Source organism: Panthera uncia, assembly GCF_023721935.1.
Source record: "Panthera uncia isolate 11264 chromosome C1 unlocalized genomic scaffold, Puncia_PCG_1.0 HiC_scaffold_3, whole genome shotgun sequence".
Classification (NCBI taxonomy): Eukaryota; Metazoa; Chordata; class Mammalia; order Carnivora; family Felidae; genus Panthera; species Panthera uncia.
In genome coordinates, this window is record NW_026057584.1 from 62,692,113 (window position 1) to 62,713,350 (window position 21,238).

General features: G+C 38.5%; 1 protein-coding gene across 1 annotated transcript in view; it reads left to right on the forward strand.

The window, feature by feature from the left end:
* Positions 1–21,238, forward strand: part of LRP2 (LDL receptor related protein 2) — a 200,288-nt gene that overhangs the window by 125,661 nt on the left and 53,389 nt on the right. Inside the window, exons 36-47 of the mRNA XM_049616085.1 lie at positions 555–768; positions 2,088–2,321; positions 3,815–4,003; positions 6,940–7,860; positions 7,993–8,158; positions 8,541–8,699; positions 9,849–10,135; positions 11,280–11,483; positions 12,603–12,845; positions 15,306–15,431; positions 16,774–16,893; positions 19,828–19,959. Of these exons, the coding sequence (XP_049472042.1) occupies positions 555–768; positions 2,088–2,321; positions 3,815–4,003; positions 6,940–7,860; positions 7,993–8,158; positions 8,541–8,699; positions 9,849–10,135; positions 11,280–11,483; positions 12,603–12,845; positions 15,306–15,431; positions 16,774–16,893; positions 19,828–19,959 (2,995 nt within the window). The remainder of the gene's footprint in view (positions 1–554; positions 769–2,087; positions 2,322–3,814; positions 4,004–6,939; positions 7,861–7,992; positions 8,159–8,540; positions 8,700–9,848; positions 10,136–11,279; positions 11,484–12,602; positions 12,846–15,305; positions 15,432–16,773; positions 16,894–19,827; positions 19,960–21,238) is intronic.

A 21,238-nucleotide genomic window follows, 5' to 3' on the forward strand; every position in this document is an offset into this window, starting at 1 on the left:
CAACTTGTCATTTCTCATTAGGAACTTCATTTTTGTGAGCTCTTTTCCAGTTTTCCAGAGTCATTTTCACTAAGACTTGTTAGCTCTTCTAATATAACAGCATTACCCTTTGCCCCATTCAAGTCTCGTTATCTTGTCATTGAGTGGAGCATATTTTCTGTTCCCATTGCAGAAATTGTTGGTGAAAATGTTAAATGCAGGGTCAGTCAACTCCTGGGTAATGGTCTACGGTTAGATATTGAATGTGTATCCTTATCCGGAATATCACATGCAGGGCCTAAAGAGGTTTATTTCCCTTTCCTTCACCGTGCCATTTGACAAAGTTGTTGGACTTACTTGAGCTCCAACTTCATCATCAGTGAAATAGGCATAATGACATTTGCTTGATCTATTGCTCCTTGTAATTGTGAATACCACATGAGAAAACAAATAGGAAAAATCTCTGTAAAGGATAGAGTGCTATATTGATGTGAGGTATTATTATTACGAGAATGTTAGTTTTTTCTCTCATTTCACCATGAATCAGTCAATGACAACAATTCTGATCTTTTTAGATTGAAAGAGGAAACGTGGATGGTACAAATCGAATGATCCTGGTAAACCATCTTTCCCACCCCTGGGGAATTGCTGTCTATGATTCTTACCTTTATTACACTGATGAACACTATGAGGTCATTGAAAGAGTTGACAAGGCCACTGGGGACAACAAAGTAGTCTTGAGAGAGAATATTCCAAATTTGAGGGGTCTCCGAGTTTATCACAGACACGGTAAGTATTTGTCACTGAAACCTACATATTCACAAATGTATAATGCATATTCCACACATCTACACACTTACATATAAAAATACGGCCCACACACAGACCTGTATATGTACACATGCATGTAGGTTGAAATTACCTCAAATATTTAAAAAATGATAACCCTCTCATAAACTTGGCTAAATGTCGAAGACTAATCTGGCATTTGGAAAGCCAGGTTGATTTCAGAATAAGCTTATTCCCATTCCTTCTTCATCACTCCTTACTTTGCTTTTGCTTCATAGCAGTCCCTGACATATTATCTATGTTTGTTGTCTCTGTTTCTCATTAGAATATAACCTCCCGGGGCTTCTGGGTGGCTCAGTCGGTGGGCATTGACTTGGGCTGAGGTGGTGATCATGAGTTTGAGCCCTGCATCCGGCTGTGTGCTGACAGCTCAGAGCCTGGAGCCTGCTTCCGATTCTGTGTCCCCTTCTGTCTCTGCCCCTCGCCCCCTCACACTCTGTCTCCCTCTCGCAAAAATAAATGCACATTAAAAAAAAAAATGTAAAAGAATGTAACCTCCCTAAGGACAGGCATTTTGTCTATCCTGTTTCTTGCTCTATATACAGTAACTAGACAAGTTGCTGGCACATTGAAGGTGGTCAGTAAATATTTGTTGGATACCTGCTAGGAAAATGTTAACAGGATAGAATTTTTAATCTTAAAAGGAATACTTTCTGATTTCAACATTTTTTCATAGATAATGTAGTTTTTGATTTTCCCCTTAGAATAGCAGTATGATCTAGAGGTGATTTTTTAACATTTTGACATATTTTACAGCTTTTAGTCTGTAACTGAAGTTTACTAAATGGTTTGTTTGCTGTCTATAACCTAGGTTTGCTACTTGGCATTTGTTTTTATTGCATGGGAAAAAACCTTTAAATGTTATTATTTAATATATTCTAAATCAAATGCCGATCACATTGTTGATCATATAATTAAACGGATGTAATTTTAAATGCCAGTACATAGGTCGAAAGGGTGAAGAAAATTAGAATTTGCATACTGACCTCTCTAATTCTTCTAATTCCTATATGATTTGTGGAAGAAAAACCATTGATCCTCTAATCTCTATTAAATAATGGTTGTGGTACCTTTATGTGTTAGTTGTATAAGCTGCAGTTGATTCAATGCTGTTTTTATGTTGTTAACCCAGGTATTGTGTTATTGATTAATTATTTATTATTTATTATTAATTATTTGATGACCCAGTATAAAGTATTTGAGATGGAGTGGCAAATATGTGAGGTCAAAAGTTACAAACTAATTTTGATTTCATTTAGGCACATCCTTCAATGGCTGTAGCAACAATGTGAATGCCTGTCAGCAGATTTGCCTGCCTATACCGGGAGGATTGTTCTCATGTGCCTGTGCCAGTGGAATGAAACTCAATCCTGATAATCGGACCTGCTCTCCATATAGTTCTTTCCTTGTTGTTTCAATGCTGTCGACAATCAGAGGCTTTAGCTTGCAATTTTCGGATCATTCAGAAGCCATGGTGCCAGTGGCAGGCCAAGGTATGCCAACTCCAATATAAGTAAGATTTCACTCTGTCTTGTGCCATGTTGAATTCTTGGTGCCATAAAGCATTTCTTCACGTTTGGATCCAGCATGTAATGAGGTTCTCTCCTGAAATAAACTGGCTCTGCCTTGAATAGTTCTCAGACATTAGTGTGCATCAGAATTGGAGAGCTTGTTAAAACCAGGTCTGGACCCCATCTCCAGACTATCGCATTTAGTAAGTTGGGGTAGGGCCAGAGAATCTACATTCCTAACAAGTTCCCAGGTCATCTGATGTCACTGGTCCATGGACCACACTGAGAATGACAGGACTAGAGAAAGATAGAATGTAGCATGAGATTGCAAGAAGTAATCAGAGTTGGTGTTTAGAAGAACAGTTAATGGAGATTTAGGGTCAAGATTATGCTACTTAGAATAGTAATGAAGTAGTCCATAATCTGATTTGTTAATATCTGTTTGAGGAGTTGAAATAAGTTGACAGCATTAGTATCTCCTTAGTAACTGTATTTTTGCTTTATGCTTATATACAGTGAACATAGAAAATAATCACTTGCTTTCTAGATGAATCAAGAGATTTCTAGGTGTGTGTTACCACAGGGGGAACTAAATGTCTACTCGCATCATAAGGAGTGTGCCACAGGATAATGATAGAAATAAAAGATAGAAAGGGAAGAAAAAGAGTGAAGGGAATGGAGGGGTGGATGGTCAGAAGAGGTGGCAGAGTATATAGTGTAAGAAGTCAGGGAGTATATGTGCTGCCGAAGCGAGCACTGTTTACTCATATCTAAAAAGTTATGGATCTAAGTTACCATCTTCTAAAGATAATATAAAATCAATTAATTTTTCTCATAACTTTTATTTTGAAAATTTTCAAACACAGGAAAGTTGAAAGAAAGGTACAGTGAACATCCTTATACCCTTCACCTGGATACAAAAATTGTCAATATTTCAGCACATTTGAACTCTCAGTCTGTGTGTGTATGTACACCTGCACATACATTTAGTGTTACTAGTTTCAGGTATAGAATGTAATCATGGACTCAAGTTTTTACTTTATTTTTTTTTCAATTCAATATATTATAAATGTTTACCACAATTACTCTTGATGCTCTGTTGAATTCATTGTGGCCAGGTAAAACCTCTTAAAATGGCTACCTGTATGATGTCATGATCTCATTAGTGTTTGAGTGCTTCCTTGCTTCTGTGTATAAGAAGGTGTTCTAGGCTTATCTTATAACCTTCCATTCCCAAACTTATAATCAGCTGTTTCTCCCGGAAGCCAGTGTTTCTTATCGTGGGAGATGGTTTTTAGAAACCACGATCTGGGTGGTAGGTGTGCTCATTGCAACTGGGAAACAGTTTTATTTTGCAGTGGGGGGCACAGTCAGAGAAGGGGGTTGGAAATGATGGTGTGAGAAGGAGGGCAAGCATTTTAAAGTTCTAGTTCGATCCAGAGTACTGTTTAATGATCTTTTCTTAAATGTTTCAGGACGAAATGCACTGCATGTGGATGTTGATGTATTCTCTGGCTTTATTTATTGGTGTGATTTTAGCAGTTCTGTGACATCTTATAATGCAATCCGTAGAATCAGACCTGATGGGTCTTCTTTTACAAACATTGTTACACAAGGAATAGGAGAAAATGGAGTTCGGGGTATTGCAGTGGATTGGGTAGCAGGTAGGTAAGCCATATAGTGATTTTATTGAGAAGTCTCTTTTTGTGTTTGCATCTCTATCGTCTTGTTTTATGCCAGAAAGTTTAATCTGACACCATATGCACTACAAAAATATTTTTCTAGAGAATTATTAGTATTATTTAAGATAAATTGAATTATGCTTTTAGACTAAGCTATACTTTTATTAAGTTAATTATAAGGTACTTCCGTGGACAAATTCATAACAGCTAATGCATTTTCTTCTATTATCAACATCATCAGAACTGTAGGCAAAATGATTAGAAAAATTATGTTGATTTTTTTTCACACTTAGATTAGCACCTAATTTCTAAATTAGAAATATATAAATTAAAATTTAGGGTATTAAATAAGGATATTAAACTATGTGAACCATAAAATGACAATAATTTATTTCAAAGCTGAACAATTTTATTAAAGAAATTTTTTTTAATGTTTATTTATTTTTGAGAGAGAGAGAGAGAGAGAGAGAGAGAGAGAGGGAGCACGAGTGGGAGAGGGGCAGAGAGAGAGGGAGACACAGAATCCAAAGCAGGCTCCAGGCTCTGAGCTCGAACCCACAAACCTCGAGATCATGACCTGAGCTGAAGTCAGATGCTTAACTGACTTAGGCACCCATGCGCCCCAAAGCTGAGCAATTTTAACTGACAAATTCTTAATTGTTTCCTCTTATTAATGTGTTAAAACCCTTTGATTATTAGGCACTTTCTCTGTTTTAATTTTATTGAAATTTATTTTATTTTTTATAATGAAATACATAACATACATTTATTAATATTCTAAACAACTCTAAGAATGTAAATAGGATCTCCAGGTGGTAACAGGACTCCTCATCACTGACTTATTCCCTCGTTAGCCATTGTTGAAGCTCTCTTCAACCCCTGCCTGATCATAACCCTTGTCTCTCCTTTGATATGCTGACATTGAATTGGTTGGTAACTATCCTCACATGTGACTTGACATTTTCCCACTCTTGCATATAGCAAAATCACCTGCTGTTTTTTATTTTATTATTTTTTAAAGTTTTTATTTAAATTCCAGTTAGTTAACACACAGTGTAATATTAGTTTCAGGCATCATGTACTTACTTTTAAATTAAATTTTAAATTAATTTTTGTTTAATGATATGCTGAGAAACAAATGTATTAAATGTATTATAATTTTTAGAATATGATCCTATTCTATAAAAAATTGGTATCATTGTGTGTTAATCAAGTTGGGTAAGTAGACAGCACTTAAAAATATTAAAATATATTATGAAAATCTAAGTACTCTAATAAGAGTTTATTGTAAATAGTAAATATCATAGTATGGTTAGATAAGGGTTTGATTGGGTTCCTAAATCCCATTTCTGATTACAAATTCCTATATTACTTTTGAGAGTATAGCGTCAACAGTCTATGGCCGATGGGCCAAATGCAGCCCACTGGCTGTTTTTAGTTCCACAGTTTTATTCAGAAATAATTGATATACATCACTGTATAAGGTTAAGGCATAAAGCATGATAGTTTGATTTTCACATATTGTGCACAATAATTCACAATAGGTGCAGCTAACATCCATCATCTCATATAGATACAGTAAAAAGGAAAGAAGAAAAAAATATTTCTTCTTGTAATGAGAACTCTTAGGATTTACTCTCTTAAATACTTTAATATATACCATACAGCAGTGTTGACTATAGTTATTATGTTGTACATCCTTAGTACTTATTTTTTTATAACTGGAAATTTGTACCTTTTGATTATGCCTGTTTTTGTAAGTAAAGTTTTACTGAGACACAACTGTGCCTATTTGCTAATGTATTATCTATGGCTGCTTTTTGTGTTTACAGTGGCAGACCTGAGTACTTGTGAAAGAAACCATGTGCTCTATAATGCCTGAAATATTTACTACCTGGCACTTTTTGGAAAAAATTTGCCAAGCCTGGATTGAAGGATTTAAACATACACAGAGTAGATCAGTAACATATTGCATATTGGCCTGATTTCTCCCGAGCAATTTTGATTCAGACCTAGGAACAAAATAGATGTTCCTTGGTAGCAGAATTGACAGTTCAACAATAGGCTTTTGACTACATGGAATCAATATGGGATCAGTATCTACTCATACTGCCTTCACACCATTGTGGGGTTTTTTTTTCTTTAATTTATTTTTCAATTTTTATTTTTGAGAGAGAGAAACAGAGACAGAGAGACAGAGCATGAGCAGGGGAGGGGCAGAGAGAGAGGGAGACACAGAGTCTGAAGCAAGCTCCAGGCTCTGAGCTGTCAGCAGAGAGCCCGACATGGGGCTTGAACCATGAACCGTGAGATCATGACCTGAGCTGAAGTCAGATCCCCCAACTGATTGAGCCACCCAGGCGCCCCCCCACAGCATTGTTTCTTTCTAGCATTTACATTGTTTTGTAATGTCAAAAGACAAATGGGTTTTTGTTTTGATGGCTGTAGAAGGTCCATGTGATGAAAACTGCTACACTGGTTAGAGTATACTATTAACTCATGTTAATTCTAAGCACAAAGAGCACTTGATGACATTGATAATGTCAGAAACTGCTGGCTTTCCCTCTTTACTCCTTTCCTCATGTTGGGAGTAGAAGATATGTCATGATAATATGTATTAGAGTCTTTGGAGATTTAGGTGTTAAACATTCAGTTGCACGTTCTGAAAAATATATTTTTCAGTAGAAAGTGGGTTATCACATTTGCTATAAATTCCAATCTGCTTTAGAAGCTGAAGGTAGGCACTGTCTCTTTAAATTTGAAGAAACAATTTCTTTAATAAATAGTTATTATCTTGGAAAAGATAACATTTACTGATCCAAACCTCAACCGTATATAGTTTGTTCTGAATTTGAAAGGTACCCTCTTTTTCCATCTTGGTTTTGCACTTACCAGCATGCTCTTTCATTTTCCTGCAGGAAACCTTTATTTCACCAATGCTTTCGTGTCTGAAACACTGATAGAAGTTCTGCGGATCAACACCACCTACCGCCGTATTCTCCTTAAAGCCACAGTGGATAGACCCAGAGATATTGTTGTAGACCCCAAGAACAGATATCTCTTCTGGGCTGACTATGGGCAAAGCCCAAAGATTGAACGTTCTTTTCTTGATTGCACTAATCAAACTGTGCTTGTATCAGAAGGCATTGTCACACCACGGGGGTTGGCAGTAGACCATAGCAATCGCTATGTTTATTGGGTTGATGATTCTTTAGATATAATTGCAAGGATTGGTATTGAGGCAGGGGTGTCTGAAGTGATTCGTTATGGCAGTCGTTATCCAACTCCTTATGCCATCACTGTTTTTGGAAATTCTATCATATGGGTAGACAGAAATTTAAAAAAAATCTTCCAAGCTAGCAAGGAACCAAACAGCAATGAATCACCAACAGTGATAAGGGACAATATCAATTGGCTAAGAGATGTAACCATTTTTGACCAGAGTGTTCAGCCCCAGTCACCAGCTGAGGTCAACCACAACCCTTGCTTGGAAAATAATGGTGGATGCACCCATTTCTGCTTTGCTCTCCCTGGATTGGACACCCCTAAATGTGGCTGTGCGTTTGGAACCCTAGAAGGTGATGGCAAGAGCTGTGCCATTCCAACAGAAAATTTCCTCATCTTTGCCTTGGAAAATACCTTGAGAAGCTTACACTTGGACCCTGAGGATCATAGCCCACCTTTCCAACCAATAAGTGTGGAAAGAGTTGCTGTAGACCTGGCCTATGATGACATAAGTAACAGAATCTACTTCACACAATCTTTAGGATCTGGAAACGGTCAGATTTCATATGTCAATCTAAATTCAGGGACCAGGTCTTCTACTGCCATTATTTCAGGTAAGAGCACTTCAGGAGCAGCTTATATTGGAAATTGACACAGTGTAATCAACACATGTGGATGACCTAGAGGTTCTAAAATGCTTTTTGAGATTCTAATACCTTTGTGTGTGTTTATTGGTATATGTCCAGGTAGAGGGAATCCTGATGGCATTGCCTTTGACTGGATCAATAGAAGAATATATTACAGTGACTACACCAATGAGACAATTAACTCAATGGCCGAGGATGGGTCTAAGCGCACTGTGATAGCCCACGTTTCAAAGCCAAGAGCAATTGTTTTAGATCCTTGTCGAGGGTATGCTATGGTCTCGTTTATCATATTTCTGTATGTTTATTTCTGGAGGGAGTGGGGCCTGAAATTATATTATGTTCCTAGACAGCCAACATTTTATTGGCTTGAAACTCTATAGCTGTATATTCAAGTGTGAAAAAGCATGAATGATTTTGACTAGGAAGTAACTCCTGTTGATGCTGGAAAGGCTGGCCGCTCATCAGGAATCAATGTTCTGACTCAGTAAAGCCCTTTTAGGCAAGTTGTGTGGGTGAGAATGGAGTGGGTTTCATTTGCCATATTAATGTCAAATTTGCAGGTAAAGAAGACCGCCATTCTTTTAACCTTTTTAATTATTGTGAGCTTCCTTGTGGTGAATTAATTATGACTCCTTTTGGATGACTAGGTACATGTACTGGACTGACTGGGGTACCAATGCCAAAATTGAGAGAGCCACACTGGGAGGAAATTTCCGGGTACCTATTGTGAACAGCAGCCTGGTCTGGCCCAATGGGCTCACTCTGGACTACGAGAATGACCTTCTCTACTGGGCAGATGCCAGTCTGTATGTGTCTTTCATTATTCTTGTGCGTGTTGATAAGACTTCTTGTTTCTACTTCTAAAGGAGGGATTTGCATAATATGATGAAAATATAATATGCCAAATAGACATGGCCAAAATGTAGAGTCACAGTTTTATGAACTATGTCTCAGCTTGATGAATGTACCTGTGAAAATTGGTCTATCATGAGATTGAATAATTATGAACTAGAAAGCATCTAAAGACACATTACAAGATGAGTTAATTTCAATTATAATTCCAAATATAATCACTCAATTTATAATCTCCAGGCCCCATGTAACTATTATAAAATATGAATGACTTTTAAATGCACGTTGATATTAAGTTTCCTCTAGGCTTTAGTCTTCCATATCTTGTTAAAAACATTTTCCTTTAGTCTTTGACTATTGGTCATCTTCTCAGATAGGTTTTTCTCAGCCAATTTTGCAATGTTTTCTTATAAACCTTGGTCAATTCTAATTTTATATGTAACTTATTTAAGTAGCCCTGAAATTACATTCCAGTCATCTTAATGGTACAGCTGAAAAAAATGAGATGATTTCATTTATTATTGCTGGTGTTTCCGTGTCAGAAATCTTAACTTATTTTGCTTATTTTCTTAAGATTTTGGTCTTGTGACACTAGCACCTAACAATCTCATCTTTTCTTTATCTTCTCATTTGAAGCAAGCAGTGATGTTTAAGTGTCTAAGTTTGGATCATTTTAGGTAAATACCTCAAAGGACTAGGTACATGTCAGTTTGAAACCTGTCATTAAGGGAGTAGGAACGAATAAGTAATTCACATTTCATTGAGTGACTAATATGTCTAAACATATGGACTAAATATATACTAAACATTGAATTCCGTGCTTTGCATGTATTATTTCATAATATTCTCCTGTTCCTAATTTCAGCCTGGTTCCCTGTGTAGGCTTACTTATAGGCTATATTAATGTTTGGAGATCAGGCCCTTGTTTCATAAGCAAACCAAGACCTTCCATCATTGGATGAAACTTTTTTTCCTGCCTTATACTACCCTTGAAAAGAAAGTTGGGGGCTTGTGTAAAGGAATGGTTGGAATGGTTAGCATTGGGTTGCCATTTGAGGAACTTCTTATTTCTGGATTGCAACATGTTTCTTGCTTTATTTTAGGCAGAAGATTGAGCGCAGTACTCTGACGGGCACACAGCGTGAGGTCATTGTCAACAGAGCCTTTCATCCTTTTAGCTTGACTCTCTATGGCCAGTACATTTATTGGACTGACTGGAACACAAAAAAAATTTACCGAGCTAACAAATATGATGGGTCAGGTCAGATGGCAATGACCATGAGTTTTCCCTTCCGGCCTAATGGTATTCGCGTTATTGTGAAGAACCAACAGCAGTGTAGCAATCCTTGCAGTGAGTTTAATGGAGGCTGCAGCCATATTTGTGCACCAGGTAAGGCATTGCCCATGAAGATCGAATCATGTAGTGTAATAGTGCTGATGACTGGTAGGGAAGGCTGAGTGATACTCAACTCTAAGAGGTGAAAATCAAAATTCTCCTTAATTTCAGGGTAATTCATAAAATAGATTTAGGGGTTTGTATGTTTAGAGGAAGACTTTGATAGGTTCTATTTGAAATGGAGCCCTCTTAAAAAAGGCAATTTTGGGGCGCCTGGGTGGCGCAGTCGGTTAAGCGTCCGACTTCAGCCAGGTCACGATCTCACGGTCCGTGAGTTTGAGCCCCGCGTCAGGCTCTGGGCTGATGGCTCGGAGCCTGGAGCCTGTTTCCGATTCTGTGTCTCCCTCTCTCTCTGCCCCTCCCCCGTTCATGCTCTGTCTCTCTCTGTCCCAAAAATAAATAAAAAACGTTGAAAAAAAAAATTTAAAAAAAAAGGCAATTTTAACTCAAGGTTGATGGAAGTAGAAACATGGAGTCTTTGGCCGCCAAACTTCATGAATTAAATAGAAATTCCATGAATGAGGGGCGCCTGTCTTACTTCGGCTCAGGTCATGATCTCACTGTTTGTGAGTTCCAAGCCTACATAGGGCTCTGTGCTTACAGTGCAGAGTCTGCTTGGGTTCCTCTCTCTATTTCCCTTCCCCACTTGTGCTCTCTCTCTCTCTCTCTCTCAAAATGAATAAACTTAACAAACTTTTATAAAAAAAATAAATTATATTACTGAGCTTACCTCCCTTATGAAAGGATTTACTTCTTCCACGTAGGAGGTACTATTATAGTTTGATATTTTATAGTGTGATATTATGTGTTTCATAGTGTGTTTTATAGATAGCAACAGGTTCATAGAAAGATGCATCTTTTGGTACTATTGCTGTATAGATTTTGCTGAGAAGGGAGAATGATTTCTATTGTGTCAGTGCAGGCAAGAGCTAATTGTTTAAAGATTAAGGTGAATTAGCTGTATTTATTAGAATTGGTGGTTGTTCTTCATGGAAAAAGGACTCAGAATATAGTTGAGAGTTGATGGGAAGAGTTTCTATGGCTTGTCTTGTAGCACATTTAATATAGAAATATTGCCACTGCTATTCTGGAGGGGAAAATAAGCAAATCCTTTGCTTATTCGGAAACTTTTTTTCAGGTCCAAATGGTGCCGAGTGCCAGTGTCCTCATGAGGGCCGCTGGTATCTGGCCAACAACAAAAAGTACTGCATTGTGGACAATGGGACACGATGTGATAGCTCCAAGTTCACCTGCCTCAATGGGCACTGCATCTCAGAGCAATGGAAGTGTGACAACAATAATGACTGTGGTGATGGCAGTGATGAGCTGGAAATCGTCTGTGGTGAGTTGGACTCTCAGAGCTTTCGTTAGGGAGCAAACTTGTCTTTATGCCGTGTTTTTGGTGCAGAATCCTTCTGTGTGTGCGTAGGTTTCAATTTTGTGCCAGTGTGTCCTGTTAGAACTGAAAACTGAGAACGCGGACTATTACATCACATAGAAGCTGGTATATCCACCAGGGAGTAATGTGTGATGTTTCAGTAGGAAGCACTTCCTCCGTGGTTGAGAGCAAAGGTGCTGGAATAAAATCCTAGCTCTGCCATTTACAGTCTGTGAAGCCATGGAGAAGTTACCCAGCCCTTCTGAGCTTCACACACCTCCTCTGGAAACTGGAGGATTTTTGTGAGGAGAGAGACAATATATAAAAAACACAGCATGGGGTTTGGTACATGTGAAGCATGACTTAGCATGGAACTAAGAACTCTACTAGGTGATTGTTATCATTTTATTAATTTTCATAGCAGAAGGATCATTAATGATTTATTGAAATCATTCAGTATTCAGCTTCCATGTGAATGGGGTGAGTAAAACACTGGAAGTTAGCTACCTTTTCCCAATAGACTGTAGGGGCTGAGAGTTTTATTTTCCCTAAAGAGATTGTATTTGCATGCTTTTCTGTGATTGAGGTAAAATTTTAAATTGAGATGACAGAGAATAACGTTTGCTTAAGATAACTAATTTACTTTAAAAACATACACAATATGTTTTGATTAATCTAATTTAATGTTTACCTCATTTTGCACACAGTCCATTTTGCAGCCTATTTTGCTTTAGAAGGTAAACTCAAAGTACCCATTTTATTTGAGTGTATTTTTCTAGAAATTAGGATTCCTAATTTCTAAACAATATATTGTTTTTTTTAAACATTTATTTATTTTTGAGACAGACAGAGACAGAGCATGAATGGGGGAGGGTCAGAGAGAGAGGGAGACACAGAATCTGAGGCAGGCTCCAGGCTCTGAGCTGTCAGCATAGAGCCCGATGTGGGGCTTGAACTCACGGACCAGGAGATCATGACCTGAGCCAAAGTCGGACGCTTAACTGACTGAGCCACCCAGGCACCCCTCTAATTTGTTGAATGCTTTAATCAAGAAGTCTCGTCAATGTCTTTTCTTCCTTTTAGCGTTTCACACCTGCCCTCCGACAGCCTTCACCTGCGACAATGGGCGATGCGTCCAATATCATTACCGCTGTGATCACTACAATGACTGCGGCGACAACAGTGACGAGGCAGGGTGCCTGTTCAGGGACTGTAATGCCACTTCAGAGTTTACTTGCAATAATAGAAGGTGTATTCCTCTTCAGTTTGTCTGCAATGGCATAAACAACTGCCATGATAATGACACATCAGATGAGAAAAATTGCGGTAAGTTCACCAAGTACTTGGGAGCTCTGCTAAGTTGGTTCCTCTGTTATTTTAACATGGCCCATTCAGTCCATAACCTATCTCAGACCTGGAATTAGCCACTTATCCCAAGAGACCTCATTCCTTTTTGTAGATTTAGAAATTACCACAGTGTTGAGTTGCCCTTCCCTATTTGGCTTTCATTGCTTCCTGGGCTTTTCAGTGTACTAGAGCTAGGAAATATAATTTTTAAGGGAGAAATTATATTTTAATTTAAGATTACATTTTTTAACTTATATTTTATAAATCCTATCTCTTTTGTGCTTAAAATTGGTTTCTGATTACATTAACATAGTTACTTTATTGCTTTATTCTACAATAATTTCAAAATGCCTATAATAATTTCAAAATAACCACACACATAATACTACTACCAGTAAATCTAATCATACTCTAAGATTTTAGATCCCTCTTGTTCTTAGATTATGTCCTGTTAGGGATATGTAGCCCAAATACTGGTTTTTAAAGTCCTTTGAATTTTTTTTCTCTGAATTGTTATGCTATTAACTTGATGCAGTGTTTGCTTATGTTACTGTTTCCAAATTTCAGGAATTGCTTTCCTTCTTCTGTTTTTATTTCTTAGTTTTTATTTATACAAACTAATGTACATGGTTCATGGTCAAAATTGTATCATGAGGTACATTCACAGTAGTCTTTCCTCCTTGTCCTCTCCACCCCACTCACTCTGAAGTATTCTCAATTTAACATTATTTTATTAATAATAATAATAATATTATTATTATTTGACACTGGCTGAAAGAGAACTTTCTATTACTTTTATAATGCAGAAACTTCAACAGCATCCACTTAGGCCAGTTTGATGGCCAGTTCCTTCCCCTTTGCCTTTTCCAGCTTGAGCCATCGACTTTGGTCCCAGGATGTTGCCTTCCCAGTGATGGTGGATCTCATCATATCTGTCATTATAATTGGTCCTGATGTCTTTCACCAGCTTAGCCAGAGGTCCTTTGTCTTCTAGGTTAACCTGTGTGACGTTGACAGTGGTGCAGGTTGTCGTGTGGACCAGACATCCCAGCCTGGCCTTCCCCATGATAATGCAGTAGGGAACCCATCTTATGACACAGGGTAGGCAGGAAGACAACCAATTCAATGGCATCCACATCATGTGTAATCCCTACTGGCTGAGCCTTCTTATTATCCACCAAGGTGGTGACAGTATTAACCCCAGCTCCAAGGACAGGCAGCCTCTTAGTGGGCACATCCCCTTTGTTGGCAGCTTTCTTCTCAGCCCGGTCCAATAATCTCTTCTTCTTCTCTTGCTTTGTCTCTGGTCTGTATTTGTGGACCAGCTTAAGCAGTTGAGTAGCTGTCCAAAGCCTGGGTAAACTGGTTAATCATGGGAGGCACTTTTTGATGTTTATAGAGAATAGCCCTTTGCTGCTGCAGCCGGATATAGCTAGGCCATTTGGCAAATTGACTGAGGTCCCTTTTGGTCTGGATCTCCTGTCCGATGCCAAAATTCTTGGGACTTTTCTGAAACGAGGGATTAACCACCTTCTTGGCCTTCTTCTTCACAACAGCAGGGGCTGGGCCACCTTCTTCCCCTTAGCCATCTTTCCTTTCAGCATCTTGGATGCCTCGAGGAGGGACTGATTATTGTTTCTTTTTTTTTTTTTGTAATTTTTTTTTAACGTTTATTTTATTTTTGAGACAGAGAGAGACAGAGCATGAACGGGAGAGGGGCAGAGAGAGAGGGAGACACAGAATTGGAAGTAGGCTTCAGGCTCTGAGCCATCAGCCCAGAGCCCGACACGGGGCTTGAACTCACAGACCGTGAGATCGTGACCTGAGCTGAAGTCGGATGCTTAACCGACTGAGCCACCCAGGTGCCCCTATTGTTTTTTATTATAAGCATCTCTCTCTCTTATTACACACACACACACACACACACACACACACACACACATATTGTTTTTCTTACACATATTGTTTTTCCTGCTGTTTTGAATCTTGCTTTCTTACTGTTAACATATATGCTGGAGATCATACCATCATTACTTGTCAATATATAGAGCTCTTCTTCATTCCTTTTTACAGCTACATATTACCTCATTGTGTGGATATGCCACAGTTTATTTAACCAAGAGTTGATACTCTTGTTGATGAGTTAATTAAATAATTAAAATTAAATAAATAATTGAATAATTAAAATAGATGGTTTACTACAGAGGAAGCATGCTCCCTTCTCCCCTGCCCTTACCAGCTAGAGATACCTCTTTTTAGTCTAGAATCTATGGTGAAACAACTGTCATGGTTATTGCCTCCGTGAAAGCTTTAAAAATGCCCCCCTTTCGGTCTTCTCAGCTATTTTGAGTCCAATAGGTCTATTTGTGTGGACATTGTTAATGCTATATATATATGTGGTAGATACGTTCCAATATTTACCTGGCTGTCTTTTCTAAGCTGAACGTGCCTGCCTGCCTGGATATGTAAAATGTCAGACTACGAATATTTGCATTCCTCATTTTTACTTGTGTGACGAAGACAATGACTGTGGAGACATGAGTGATGAAAGCCCTGTTTTCTGTGGTAAGATAAACTTTTTTCTCTTTCTGTGGTTCCCGTGACGCATGTCTTCCGCTAATACATAGATATATGGTCTGGGTGTTTGCGCTTTTTGTCACTGGAAATTGACCTCAATGGTAGATGCAGTGGGCAGTTCTTTTAGGATGTGATGAGAGGGGCAGTCCCACTCTCTGTTTTCTGGCTGGATGCCCTACTCCACATATTTCTTCCAGAGAACTGCTCTGACTGACACCTGACCTTTTACAGTTGCAGAGCCATTTCTCCCAGAGACGAGGGCCTTTTGTCTTCAGGAACCCCAGGCAGAATTTGTATGTCAAGTCCTTATATTTACTCCTAATCACCATTAGTAAATGAAATACCTTTTCTGTCTTTTTTAATATGCTTGAGTTTCAGAAATCTTTATTCCATATTTAGCAATTTGGTTCAAATATTTTTCCTGGGTTTGTAGACTGATTTAAAAGGCCTTTCTCATGCTTGATAACTATTACTATAAATAGATGCATAATTTAAGAATTTAATAATTCTCGCCAGGCCAGGGTACAGTCTGAAACCAAGTGTCAGTTGTAGTATAATAGCAGCAGGAGGAAGCAGAATTCAGGATTTAGCCATCAGACAGGGACACATAGATTGGAGACAGGGCTGACCTTTGAAGGACCTCTGCTTCCTCATCAATTTTACCCCTGGAAAATCATCAGATATTATGGATCAAAACAAGGGAGCCTCGTAGACCAGAAGATTTCTAAGACTTGATTCTAGTTCGTACCCACATAACAATTTAGAAAATACATCTGAACTAGAGTTACCCACGTTTACACAAGACAAGAATCAATATTCAAACATAGGCAGAGTCATTTACTCAAAGGTCCCATATAACAAGGATGAATAAGAACACAGATGTGCTAACTTTTTAGAACCATGGTCTCAACACAGCCAAAGGATGTGTGTGTAGTGAGCTCAGATATGGTCTTATGTTGTTTTTGCTTTTAATATTATTTCAGTAGAATTTATTTCATTTTAGGTTACAGCAGAAAACATAGAACTAAGTCTTCTTATACATTATTTGTGGTTTCGTGTGTCAAACAGATATTTTAACAAATAAAATTTACTTTTGGGTTTCTAGAATCTAGAAAGAAAAATTCTGGAAAACTGAAGCAGTATTGCCTGTCTTCTCTTTCTCACCTACATCTCCCTTCCTGTGGAAAGTTTATAAAAAACCCTTTTCCCAGGCCTCAGTCTTCCCTCCCTGGCACCTGTTACTTAGTTCAGAGATATAGGCAGATGGTTAAGAATGATGGGAACAAGCTTGTGTTTTACTCCTGGGTTTTACCTTCTTTTCATCCTCCAGCTACTCACACATGCAACAATGAGGAGTTTAAATGCACGTCTGGACGTTGTATCCCCAGACACTGGTACTGTGACGAGGAAGCAGATTGTCCTGATGGCTCTGATGAACCTGACACTTGTGGTAAGAGAGTAATAAGCAAGCATGACAAGCATTACGATGCAGCTAGAGAACCTCTTCCAGCTACTTCCACACACAGAGTAGGCTCATGGCTGCCTAATGTTTGCACTCTGCTCTTACTCTCAGTTAAGATGATGAAACCACTCAGCAGACATTCATTAAAAACCCATTTGTGTAGGGTACTGTGTGGGGAGCTGATCAGGGTGTGGAGGTTGCTGCCTAATAATCATGAAATGAGATTATGTTGGTGATACCCTAATACTGTGCCTGGCTTTTAAACTCCATTAATTTTAATTGACTGTGAATTGGAATTTCTGAATTTGTTTGAGTTCTGGCCCATAAGGCTGTGGGAGGATCCAAGAGTGATTGGAATTATCATATATATGGGGAAGGGGCATATTATGGGCACATGTCCTCCTCCAGTTTATGTGCCGACTTATGAAAGGTAAGGTCCCAGGGTCTTCTGAGTTTCCCAAGAAGTTTCAGAGACCCTCTGGTTGTATTCCTGGAGGCAGTTGTGCCTATTTATTTGGGGGGTGCTATTAACTTTAAAAGTTCTAATCTATATCCGTGCACATTTTTTTAATATAACTGTCATTGCTTTTTTATCTGTCAATAAATCAGTCTACAAACTATGACCATGGCCGGCTGCCTGTCTTTATGATGTTTTATTAGAATGCAGCCACGTTTTGTCTATGGCTGCTTTTGTGCTACAATGGCAGTGTCAGGTGGGTGTGACAGAGAACATATGTCCTGTAAGCCTAAAATATATGCTATCTGGTTAAGAGAGACCTGTGCTATCTGGTTGCAAAGTCTTCACATTCCTTTTTAATGGCAGTATGATATTCCATTGAGTGGTTATATTATCTTTGAGTTAACTGCCTCTATTTTAAGCACTTCGATTGCTTTTATCTTTTCCCTTACTATAAATACAGCTGCAGTAAAATCATTATATATAAAGCTTTTTATTTGGGGGGTATTTTCTTAGTACCATTTTCATAATTTTACAGCTGAATCCAGACTGTTTTCTATTCCCGTTTTTTCTCAGGTTCAAATACTGTGGCTAATAGTTGGAGAGTGGTATTTGACGCTCTTTGCCAAGTTCTTTTTTCCCAACATTGAAAGTTTTGTAGAAAGCAAAGGGCATGTAGAGTTGTGAGGATCTATACAGGAAATAAATAACTGTTAGGTGAGTAGAATAGTGTTAGAGATTGGTTTAGATATATGACTGATTGGTTCAAATATATGAAGAGTAAGTATAGTTTCCAGACTTCTCCATGGGAACCAAAGTCAATAACTGCAGTTGGTATCAGCTGCCTGTCACAATGAAATAAAGATAAACTCAGAATCTATATAGGAATACATTCTCACAATACGAAGGAGTTTTACTTTATTTTTATTTTTTAAAAGTTTATCTATTTTGAGACAGATGGGGGGGGGTGGAACACTTGGGGGAGGGGCAGAGAGAGAGGAGAGAGAAAAAGAATCCCAAGCAGACTCCATGCTGCCAGTGAGGAGCCTGACGTGGGGCTCGAACCCAAAAACCGTCTGATCATGACCTGAGGCAAAATCAAGAGTCAGTTGCTTAACTAACTGAGCCACCAGGCACCCCGGGAGTATTATTTTAAAGAAATAGTAAGATGTACACAAAAAAGCGAAATTTTCATTTTCTTAGACTTCTCTAATCTCACTCCCCAGAGATAATCACTGCTAAGGGTGAGTGTGAATTCTCCTTACCTTTTTCTGTATATCCTAATATATAGTTTCAAAAACACACACAAATGGAGACCTCACTATGCATATTTGTCTGCAGCGTTGCCCATTTCAGCTTAACAACATCTTGTCAGCACTTTAGCAAACACAAAGCTACTTATTCCTTTGCCCTGCCATCTCAAGGATGGACGGCCCGTGTGTTGTTTCCTTTTCTTAACTGATGGATGTTGAGGATATTTCCATTTTTTCACTATGAAAAATAATACTGGAATGAACATCCTTTTAGAAACCTCTTGGTGCATATGTGGGAAGATTCTTAAAGGCTGGATTTCTAGAAGTATGTTTTGTGTGTGTGTGTGTGTGTGTGTGTGTGTGTCCGTGTGCCAAAGGGACCGTGTCTCTTTGTAGGCTGTAGTCATGCGTACTCCTTCCTTAGCAGCTTATGAAAGGTCCTGTTATCCTTACTCTTATCATTGGGCTGCCTTTTTCATAGTTAAAATTTAATGTACTTTGCCCTAGGTTAATTTTGAGAGGTCCCTGGGTGTATGGACCTGTGACAAATAGTTGATAGGGACATGTGGGGTTATGATGGAAGAATTTGAATCAGTGATGGCTAATTCAAAGCATAAGGGTGTCTTATCAGTTTAATTCAACAAATATTTCTTGAGCACTTAGGTTCTAAACACTTCCAGACTATGTCAGTAAAGAATTCGAAGATCCCTGTCCACATGGGGCTTATATTCTAGTGAGGGGGGACAGGCAACAAAACAAGTAAGTGAATTGTATAGCATGTTGAAAGGTGATAAGTGCTATGGAGAAAAGCAAAAATGAGAGTAGGAATACGGGGATCAGGCATGCTGGGAGATGGTTTGTGCCAAACAAAATGTTTTTGAATGAAAAGTAGATTTAAGAATGAAATGAATGAAATAGTTATTTATACCCTCTTGGGAAAAGACTGTTATTCCTCTATCATGCCTGAAAGGGAATATCGAGTCTCATCCTGGTAACAAAAGATAATGAGAGCTTTGCACTGTCAGTCAAGTACTTCAATCTCAGAACACTGGTCATTGGTACAACACTCGTTGGAAGACCCAGCATAGCTGTACACAGCTGGGTAGTGCTCTGTTTCAGGTTTTTAGACAGTCTGTGGGATAGCAGGCTTCTGTTAAGATTTTTGGACTACAGACCACTTTTCCCCTGAGAGTGTTTTATATCTTTTCTCAGAGTACCATGAAGCAACATGTTTAAGTAATGAGTTCAAGTGTGACAGTGGGAGGTGCATACGAAGAGAATGGATCTGTGACGGTGATAATGACTGTGGGGACATGAGTGACGAGGATGAAAGGCACCACTGCGGTAAGTGAAACCATTCATTCCTCTGCAGAGTCACATTCCATGGAAGGTTGGGAGATTAGTTTTTGTGTCTTTGGAGAGTATGATTGTCAGCAGATTCCTCTTTGGTTGTGTACTAGTAAAATGTTACCATTTTTTTCCACTCTGAAATTGTTTGATAGCATCCACTTCAATGCTTTAATCTGATAAAAATTATTTTAATATTTTTTTCTTTCTCTTGCATTTAGCTAACAGAAATAATGTCCTACATTTCTGAAGCAGATAAAGAGAACTCAATCTTTTTTTAAAAATTTTTTTAAATTTAATTTTTTTTATTTTTTAAGTTACATCCAAGTAAGTTAGCATATAGTGCAATAATTATTTCAGGAGTAGATTCCAGTGATTCATCCCCTACATATAACATCCAGTGCTCATCCCAACAAGGGTTTTCCTTAATGCCCCTTGCCCATTTAGCCCATCCCCCCCCCCCAACCCCTCCAGCAGCCCTCAGTTTGTTTTCTACATTTAAGAGTCTCTTATAGGGGCACCTGGGTGGCTCAGTCGGTTAAGCGTCCGACTTCAGCTCAGGTCATGATCTTGCAGTCTGCGAGTTCAAGCCCTGCATCAGGCTCTGGGCTGACAGCTCAGAGCCTGGAGCCTGTTTCGGATTCTGTGTCTCCCTCTCTCTCTGACCCTCCCCTGCTCATGCTCTGTCTCTTTCTGTCTCAAAAATAAATAAATGTTAAAAAAAAAAAAAAAAAAAGAGTCTCTTATATTTTGTCCCCCTCCCTGCTTTTATATTATTTTTGCTCCCCTTCCCTTATGTCCATCTGTTTTGTATCTTAAATTCCACATATGAGTGAAGTCATAGAATATTTGTCTCTCTCTGACTGAAATTTTGCTTAGCATAATGCCCTCTGGTTCCATCCACGTGGTTGCCAATGGCAGGATTTCATAAGAGAACTCCATTACCAACAGAGCATGGAACTCTTAGCTAAGATGTCTTAGAAGAGCATCTTTCCATGGTAAAATGATAAAAACAATGGTTTGCTGATGTTTGCGTTTCATCGTAACCCCTTATGTCATTGACTTTGGTGGTTGTCTATAGCTCCACATGTACTCAGTCCATTAAAATGGGGAGTTGGCAGCTGCACAAACAGACTGTGGCATGTACTTTTCTCCCAGCTCCACTCAGCAAGACACCCCCTCCTTTTGTCTCCCATTCATCCACAATGAAATTGGATAAAATACCAGTTCTTTTATCCTGCAGGCATTAATGATTAGCATCTCATCTTTTTCCTAA